At 60.7% G+C, this 9,109-nt stretch overlaps 1 protein-coding gene across 1 annotated transcript in view; it reads left to right on the top strand.

Annotated features, from left to right (window-relative positions):
* Positions 1-1,216: 1,216 nt before the first annotated feature.
* The window catches only part of NOS3 (nitric oxide synthase 3 (endothelial cell)), a 19,115-nt gene continuing 11,222 nt past the window's right edge, over positions 1,217-9,109 (top strand). Inside the window, exons 1-13 of the mRNA XM_012662150.1 lie at positions 1,217-1,446; positions 2,761-2,863; positions 3,176-3,324; positions 3,513-3,675; positions 4,968-5,059; positions 5,148-5,289; positions 5,552-5,691; positions 5,823-5,997; positions 6,851-6,952; positions 7,598-7,792; positions 7,906-7,979; positions 8,159-8,303; positions 8,542-8,646. Of these exons, the coding sequence (XP_012517604.1) occupies positions 5,004-5,059; positions 5,148-5,289; positions 5,552-5,691; positions 5,823-5,997; positions 6,851-6,952; positions 7,598-7,792; positions 7,906-7,979; positions 8,159-8,303; positions 8,542-8,646 (1,134 nt within the window). The 5' untranslated portion in view covers positions 1,217-1,446; positions 2,761-2,863; positions 3,176-3,324; positions 3,513-3,675; positions 4,968-5,003. The remainder of the gene's footprint in view (positions 1,447-2,760; positions 2,864-3,175; positions 3,325-3,512; positions 3,676-4,967; positions 5,060-5,147; positions 5,290-5,551; positions 5,692-5,822; positions 5,998-6,850; positions 6,953-7,597; positions 7,793-7,905; positions 7,980-8,158; positions 8,304-8,541; positions 8,647-9,109) is intronic.

Below are 9,109 nucleotides of genomic sequence, written 5' to 3'. Positions count from 1 at the left end.
CCCTGTTTATGAGGCCCCTTCCCCTCCACCCTCCAAAGCGGGCAGTCCCCACCTCCCGGTGTGACCCCAGAGGTCTTAGCACAGCCCGTTCCTTCCTGGTCCTCCTGCCTGCCCCCCACCCAGGCCCACCCCGGCCTTATCCTCCACTGCTTTTCAAAGGAGTCTGGCCAACACAAATCCACATGTTTGTTTGTCTGCCTGTCTGCCTCTCCCAGTCTCTGCCTCTCCCAGTCTCTGAGTTTCCGTTTCTTTCTCGCAGTTTCTCTCGGCCTCTGAGGTCTCAAACTCACAGGACTACGACCCCTGTGGACCCAGATGCCTAGGTAGTGACCTTTCTGGATGGCACAGAACTACGAAGCCCAGCATGCTCTCCTGCCCAAGGTGCCTCAAGAGTGCCGGCGTGTCTCACCTGCATTCTGGGAATTGTAGTTTCCCTGGCCCCCACACATTTGCCAAGGCTCCAAGATCTCCCCAGTGGTCTGGCCCTGCCTCGGCCCTCGGCCCTCGGTCTCTCTGCTGACCTGCTGCCCAGGGAAGCATGCGTCACTGGATGACAGGGTGGGGGTGGAGGCCCTGGATGGCAGCTTCCTGCTCTTTTGTGTCCCCCTCTTGAGTCACAGGGGGTGGGGGTTCCAGGAAATTGGGGCTGGGAGGAGAAGGGATACCCTGATGCCAGACTCAAGGACAAAAAGTCACTGCATCATTGCTGGGCCTGTACCCCCAAGAACCTCAGAGGACTCAAAGGTGGGATCCAGGGGCACTTAGATGTAGGGAGGGTGGTGACCCTGGAGGTCTCTGTGGTCACTTAGAGTGTGGGATCCCATCACCCTGCTACTGACACAGTGCTTACCTTCCACCAGCCCTTCCGGGGACGGCTGGCAGGGGTGAGGCCAAAGGCCCCTTTTGGTGTGACACCACAGAAGGGCTTCCTGACCCTCCAGTGGCTCCGCCTACCATTTCCCCACGCCCCGGCTCCTGTGCTCCAGCCCCAGGGCTCCACTGGACACCTGGGCTCCCATGTATCAGCCCTGTCCTCACAGCGGAACCCAGGCGTCCGGCCCCCCGCCCTCTGGGCCGCGGGCATGGAGCCGAGTGCTCAGAGCCTCCCAGCCGGCCTTGTTCCTGTCCCATTGTGTATGGGACGGGGCGGGGCAAGGGCCAGCACCAGAGGCCCCCTCCCACTGCCCTCCAGCCCCCTCCCTGCTTCCTAAGGAAAAGGCCCGGGGCTCTGCTCGGGCTAGCGGCAGAGTTGATGCGCAGCGACATGGGCAACTTGAAGAGCGTGGCCCAGGAGCCCGGGCCACCCTGCGGCCTGGGGCTGGGGCTGGGCCTTGGACTGTGTGGCAAGCAGGGCCCAGCCACCCCGGCATCAGAGCCCAGCCAGGCCCCGGTCTCCCCACCCCTGCCGGCACCAGAACACAGGTGAGGACCAGGCGCTAGGAGCAGGTGGGCAGGAGGCTGGTGTCGGGCCTGAAGCCCAGGGTGGGGAAGGGCTGGACCTGCAGTACAGCTGGGAGGGCCAGGTCACCAATGCAAATGGGCTATCAGTGTGCACAGCACAGGACAGTCAGGGAGGCTCAGAAAAAGAGACCAGGGAAGGGGCCGGCAGGCAGCAGGTGAAGGCAGGAGTAAGGGCAGGGTTTGAACGCTGCCCTGCCACCAAGAGCTGTTTGACTTTGAGCAAGTTACTTAACCTCTCTGAGCCTCTGTTCATATAAAACGGGTGTATGGCAGTACTTCCCCCCTGGGGTTGTAAGTTTCTAGCTCATGGCAAGCCTTCAACAAACACTAGTGATGGTTATTTAACCAGAGAAGACAGCAGCTGGGGCAAGGTGGTTATAGGAGAGTGAGGAAGTGGGGTCTCATGGAAGGGAGGAGAGCTGGGCCAGGAGACTCAGGCCCTTGGGGTCGGTGGCTGAGCAGACAGAGCTGCCAGACCCTTTTCCCCTGCCCCAGCCTCCAACCCAGTGGCCGTCAACCCCAACTGGAACGTGCAATCTCAGTTCCCCAGAAGAGTTCTCCCTGGGGCAGAGGTGCCAGGAGAAAAGAAGGACCCCGAGGCCCAGTGGGGTGCCAGGCCAGGTGGCACGGCGCTGGGGCTGCAGGCAGCTCCTCGGGGAAGGGCCAGGGGCCCTGCCGCTCAGGCACACCAAGGCCTGGCCCGAGTCCCTCCCTTCCTCCCCAGCGCCGCAGGCTCTGGAAGGAAGTGATAAGGCCTCCAAGGCTTCCCTTCACACAGGGGCTGCTGTCAGGAGGGGTGCGTGGGGGGAAATGGGGCTGAGGAATCACTGCTGGGACTCACCTCAGCTCTGGCACTGGCTCTGTCCCCCGCAGGGTAGGGGTCATGGCAAGCTTGGGGGGGCTGGAACCCCACCTCTAGAGGAGGCGAGGTGGGACCGGACAGGGCTGCGGACCAGCCTTGGGACCCAGGAGCTAGCTCAGCACTGGCAGGCCCGGCAGGACCTGACCGAGCACCGGGCAGACTCAGGTCAGACCGTGAGCTCTGCCTGTGCACCCTCTGGCCCAGGCTTCTCCTGGCTTCTCAAGCCTCGGGTCCCTCCTCCGTAAAGGGGGCACAGATATTGCCTGTCTCCCTGGCTGCTGGGAGGGCTGACAGAGAATGCCGGAAAGCACGGCAGGCGGCCCGCAAGCGACAAATCAGCAGCACTACTGGTGCCACAGTGGGGGCCTCTGGGCTCCATCTGCGAGGCCAAAAGGAAACAGACTCCTCCCCCATGACCCATCCCTGGATCCCAACAGCCCCCCGCTCACCCGGCCTCCAGAGGGGCCCAAGTTCCCTCGAGTGAAGAACTGGGAGGTGGGGAGCATCGCCTACGACACCCTGAGTGCCCAGGCGCAGCAGGTGAGGCCGGCGCGGACGGGGCGGGAAGGGAAGCTCCACCCTGCTCTGAATTGGCCCCTCGTTTCCAAAAAGAGGAGAGGACTGGGAATAACCAGAGGAGCTCAGGCACCTTCAAGGGACTTTGGTGACCCTCAGCTTTCCAGCCCTGACCCCTAGTCCTGGTCAAGTTATGCCCTAAGCCAGCCAGACCTCCCCCATTTCCAGGATCAGCCCTGGCCCCGGCCCACACCTCCCCGACCCTCCCTCCCGCTGCCCTCACCCCTGCACCCTGCGCTGATCCTGACCTTTGAGCACCCTGCTCTCCCGACCCAGGACGGGCCCTGCACCCCCAGACGCTGCCTGGGCTCCCTCGTGTTTCCACAGAAGCTGCAGAGCCGGCCCTGCCCGGGCCCTGCAGCCCCTGAGCAGCTGCTGAGTCAGGCCAGGGCCTTCATCAACCAGTACTTTGGCTCCATCAAAAGGTGAGACCTCCCCAGACACCCACAGCCCCCCTTGTCCCAGTGAGGCCTGGGAACCTCGTGATCACCTTCCCCACGGTCCACTCCCTTCCCGAGGGCTGACGCCACACAGGGCCCAAGCTCAGAGCCCTCAGCCCTCCCCACCCCACGCAGCTTTCTGCTCATCCTATTCCCTCCCTTCTCCCCCCCAGGAGCGGCTCCCAGGCCCACCAGCAGCGGCTCCAAGAGGTGGAAGCCGAGGTGGCAGCCACAGGCACCTACCAGCTTCAGGAGAGCGAGCTGGTGTTCGGGGCCAAGCAGGCCTGGCGCAACGCTCCCCGCTGCGTGGGCCGCATCCAGTGGGGGAAGCTGCAGGTCCAACAGCCAGCAGGAGTGTGGGGTCGGGGGACAAATCGGGGAAGGGGTGGAGCAGCTCCTGAGCCTTCCTGTGGGTCCAGAGCTGTGGGGAGACCCTTGCCTGTGCCCTTAAAGACTAGAAAGGTAAGGGGACCGGCCCCACCCTTGGAACCCCTGGAGACTCAGTCCAGCAGCTGACGCCCGGCTATTAAGCCCTGCAGCAATGCCTTGGCTGGAGTAGGGGGAGAACAACCTAGACCCTCTGAGTCCATGAGCACAGCTGAGCAGGCCCCCCTGGGTGGTGCCATCAGAGGAACAGGAGCAGCCTCTTCCCCAGAGCCAGGCCCTCCCCATGCCCCTTCCTTCTGCTCCCTCGCAGACCCCCACTTCAGCCCCATACCCTCCTTCCTACCCCAGCCCTCACACTCAGGGCTGGCCTGGGCTACTGGGACAGCCTGTGGCCACGGCACTAAGAGAAACACGGTGACCCACAGCAGAACTAGATCCATGACCCTGGCCTCTTTAGCTGTCACTGGACACCAACGGATTTGGAATAAAGCCACATGCTCAGTAAATCCCAGAGGAGTCCTCCAATAAAATAAGGACTATCGTGTCTGGCACTTGCCTAACTCTTTAAGTTGTTCAAAGCTTTAGCTCAACTTTGAACCTATCTGAGCTTCCATAATGGACTTCACTCACAGCTGTCCCTCCCTTGGCCCCAGGCCAGTCACTGCCACCCTCTGCCCCTGTCACTAACATAGTTTCCTCCTCCCCCAGGCAGCAGTGAGACCTCCTGGGCCCCTCCTGGGTCCTCCACTCAGCCAGGCAAGGAGGCTCCTCCTGGCATCAGAATGTCAGGGTTGGCAGAGTTGCTGGGGAGGCCACTGGTGCAGCCGTCCCCTTCCCATCATCAGTGTGCTCAAGGACAGTCAGATGGCTGAGAGGGTCACCTGCCTTTGCTTGAGTGCCGTGGGTAATGGGCAACTCACTACTCATGCTCCCAGGCAGCCTCCCCATCATCTGGTGCCCTTCCCCAAGCGTCAGTTTGGCTATGACTGGGTCCCTCCTCTGCATGCGGCACGGAGTCAGCTTCTGTGGGAATGGGGAGACAACAGGCCCGGAAGGAGATGAGTAGCAGACCCGGCAGTGCTGGATGTGTGGGGTGCAGCTCAGGGAGGCACCCCAGGAGAAAGAACCATCCCACAGGGAGAGAGCCCCCGGCCCCTGCCTCCTCGAGCAACCCCTGTGGGCTGGTCCTCAAGACCCCGTCTCCCTCCTCTCCCTCCTCTCCCCTGCCTCGGCTGGCACAGGTGTTCGATGCCCGGGATTGCAGGTCTGCCCAGGAAATGTTCACTTACATCTGCAACCACATCAAGTATGCCACCAACCGCGGCAACCTTCGGTGCGTGCCCCTCCCCCTGGCCAGGCCCAGCCCTCCCCCTCCCTGGACAGTGAAGGTGGGGCTCTGACCAGCTGTGTCCCCACACCAGCTCGGCCATCACAGTGTTCCCGCAGCGCTGCCCAGGCCGCGGGGACTTCCGGATCTGGAACAGCCAGCTGGTGCGCTACGCAGGCTACAGGCAGCAGGACGGCTCTGTGCGGGGGGACCCAGCCAACGTGGAGATCACCGAGGTGGGTGAGCACCGAGAGCTGCCCCCAGGGGAAACCAGCAGGACGGCACCAGGTCCAGCCAAAGAGGAGTAGGCAGAGCAGGAACAGGGGCCCCTCATTGAAGTGAAGGATGAAGAATACCAAAGAAGGGGTCCGGGTGGGTACAGAGACCCAGCCAGTGAGGGGTCCCCGAGATGAAGGATGGGAGACGGCCGATGGAAGGAGTCCCTGAGGAGGGCACGAGGTTGAGGCCTCGGACCCAGCTCTGGCCCGCTCCCTGCAGCTCTGCGTCCAACACGGCTGGGCCCCAGGGAACGGCCGCTTCGATGTGCTGCCCCTGCTGCTGCAGGCCCCAGATGAGCCCCCGGAACTCTTCACTCTGCCTCCTGAGCTGGTCCTCGAGGTGCCCCTGGAGCACCCCACGTGAGCACAAAAGGGACTGACCGGATTGGGTGGAGGGGGCCATCCCTGAGCACCCCAAGGAGGGGCTGCGGGGGGGTGTGGTGCTGGTGAAGGTGCCACTGGGGGCTGATCCAACGCCCTGACACCGCCAGGCTGGAGTGGTTCGCCGCCCTGGACCTGCGCTGGTATGCCCTCCCGGCAGTGTCCAACATGCTGCTGGAAATTGGGGGCCTGGAGTTCCCTGCGGCCCCCTTCAGTGGCTGGTACATGAGCACTGAGATCGGCACGCGCAACCTGTGCGACCCTCACCGCTACAACATCCTGGAGGTGAGGGGCAGCGGGTGGGGAGGGGACGCGGCCACAGCCCGTCGGGCTGGAGTCTGACTGTCACCTAGATCTGCAGAATGGCCGCCACGGGGAGAATCTGAGCCCTGGCAGGTCCCAGGCTGCCTCCTAAACTAGAACCGAGGACGAGGGCTCTGGAACCGCCGAAGCTGGGCCACAGGGGTGCGTGTGTGTGTGTGTGTGTGTGTGTGTGAATATGTAGTTATTTTTCCAGGTATAGGATCTACAGCTCTATAGCTTTCATCAGATTCTCAAAGGGGATCTTGACTCAGATTAAGAATTTTTTTTCACAGTTACAGATTGAACTCCTTGTTCTACTACTTTCCCCTCTTCTCACTACTGCATTTGACTAGTCTTTAAAAAAAAATTACAGAGACCCTATTTGGAGATAGGGTCACTGCAGCCTCGAACTCCTGAGCAAAAGTAATCCTCCTGGCTCAGCCTCCCATGTAGCTAGGACTACAGGCGCCACCATCTTGCCTGGCTAATTTTTTGGTTTTTTTTTTGGTAAAGACAAAGTCTTGCTATTGCCCAGGGCGGTCTCAAACTCCTGGTCTCAAGTGATTCTCCCACCTCAGCCTCCCAAAGTGGTGCGATTACAGGCATGAGCCACCACGCCTGGCCAAACCTCATTTCAGAGATGGGAAATTAAGGCCCAGGGCTGAGAGGTGACTGGCCCAAGCTCCCTCTCTGCCCTGAGGTGACTCTGCAGGCAAAAATCTAACCCAGCTCACCCACCTACCTCAATCCTAAACACAAGTTTGAGAAAGAGATGCTCTCCATCCACTCCCCGTCACCTCTGTCCCTACCAATGCCATGCACACTTTTGTCCCAGGATGTGGCCGTCTGCATGGACCTGGACACCCGGACAACCTCGTCTTTGTGGAAAGACAAGGCGGCAGTGGAAATTAACTTGGCCGTGCTGCACAGTTACCAGGTGCGCAGGTCCAGACTGGCCAGGAGGGCAGCGGGCTTGGGGCAGGGTGGAAGAGAGTGAGGCAATTAGAACCTGGGCAGGACTTGGACCCGTGGGAGGTGTTCCCTAGTCCAGGTCCATGGGGCACTCTAGGCCTGCAGTTCTGGGACACAGCACATGCCATTCCAGGTACTGTACTGTGGGGGCCTAGTGTGTGCCGGAACCTTGCTGATCAGTGCGTGCTCAGTAATTCTGATTCCCAAGGCGTGTGGGTATTGTAGTTTGTGGGAGCCACTGGCTTCTGGAAACTCTAGTACCAGGATCCAAGGCATGCTGAGTGATGGGGTGCAGTGCATGCTGGGAGCTATAGTTTGCAGTCCTAGTTAGTGCATGCTGAGTACTTCCATGGGGTCTCAAGAGTTTAGGATATTTTGGTTTGGGGGCCAAGGATACAGTTAATAGAGACTAAAGCTGCTATTGCACGTTCAACTTGGAGCATGGCCATGCAATCTGCAGTTTTGGGTAACACTGTGGTTTGAGGGGACATAGAATGGGGGTGACCCAGGGCAAAGTGTGGTTTGGGGTGACAGAAGTGGCAGAGGTAGAATGGCTGTGCTCTGTGGGCCTCATCTGAGCCCAGCCTCTTCCCCTCCCTTCCCACCCCAGCTGGCCAAAGTGACCATTGTAGACCACCACGCCGCCACGGCCTCCTTCATGAAGCACCTGGAGAACGAGCAGAAGGCCAGGGGGGGCTGCCCTGCTGACTGGGCCTGGATCGTGCCCCCCATCTCAGGCAGCCTCACTCCTGTCTTCCATCAAGAGATGGTCAACTACTTCCTATCCCCTGCCTTCCGCTACCAGGTGCCCATCTCAACTGGCTCCTGCCCACCTGAGCCCAGCTCTAACCAAGCAGCCCCTGGGGACCTCTAACCTTTATTTTCTTTACTCACCTCCGCCCCACTCCTTCTCTGCAGCCAGACCCCTGGAAGGGGGGTGCAGCCAAGGGCACCGGCATCACCAGGAAGAAGACCTTTAAGGAAGTGGCCAAGTGGGTACCCTAGGAGTGCCAGTCTTCCCCACCCACACCCTGGGGAGCCCCAGCCCCAGAAGCGGTCTGGGTGCACCACTAAGTACCCCAAGACCTTGTTGTGATGGGGTCCAGACCCCTGCCTGGGGAGGCCCCGTCTCCATGCAGCCGGGATGCCCTCAGCCCACCCTCACCCACAGCGCAGTGAAGATCTCTGCCTCACTCATGGGCACAGTGATGGCGAAGCGAGTGAAGGCCACAATCCTGTATGGCTCCGAGACCGGCCGGGCCCAGAGTTATGCACAGCAGCTGGGGAGACTCTTCCGGAAGGCCTTCGACCCCCGGGTAGGGCTGAGCCCAGAGGGGCAGGGAGCTGGAGAGAGGGGGGCTCTGTCAGCGTCTTCAGAGGTGCCCTGGAGGACAGGAGAGGCTCACAAGTCAGGGCTCGTGAGGAACCCAGAACGTCAGGGATTCAGGGATCAAGCTGGGGCCTGAATGTTGCTCTGCGGGGGCGGCCCAGAGTGAGGACAGGGCTGCAGGGGGCCAAGAGTCCCCAGGATATCTGTCTTCTCCCTGCCCACAGGTCCTGTGCATGGATGAGTATGACGTGGTGTCCCTCGAGCACGAGACGCTGGTGTTGGTGGTGACCAGCACATTCGGGAATGGAGATCCCCCGGAAAATGGAGAGGTGAGGCCTTCCAGGAAGGGGCCACTGGCAGTGAGGAAAGACTCAGAACAGAGTGACTGGGCAGAACCCAGAACACACACACACCAGGGTGGAAAGTGGAGATGCCAAGGGAGCACCCAGAGTGGGAAGGGGGACGTGGCCCTGGGAACCCGACCTTGAACAAGGCACACCCTCAGCCCGCCCCTGTGCCCCCGACACACACCTGCTTAACTGTGCCCCGAAGTCATTTCTGTTATTGGCACATGTTTTTAATATGAGGAAGCCATCTCCTGGCTGGCTGAAGAGAGGTTGCACTGCTCTAGGGTGGACATTAACGAATGAGAAAAACAGGGATACACTTGTCCGGCTTTTTCTTCTTTCTTTCTTTCTTTTTTTTTTTTTTTTTTTTTTTTTTTTTTTTTGTGCACACACCCCAGCCAGCCTCCCCAGTAGCTGGGAAGCTGGGACTACAGGTGCCCCGCCA

This window comes from Propithecus coquereli, unplaced genomic scaffold (genome assembly GCF_000956105.1).
Source record: "Propithecus coquereli isolate 6110/MARCELLA unplaced genomic scaffold, Pcoq_1.0 Scaffold75, whole genome shotgun sequence".
Taxonomy (NCBI): Eukaryota; Metazoa; Chordata; class Mammalia; order Primates; family Indriidae; genus Propithecus; species Propithecus coquereli.
The sequence above is the reverse complement of the archived record's forward strand: the minus strand, read 5'-3'. Positions and strand labels throughout refer to the sequence as shown.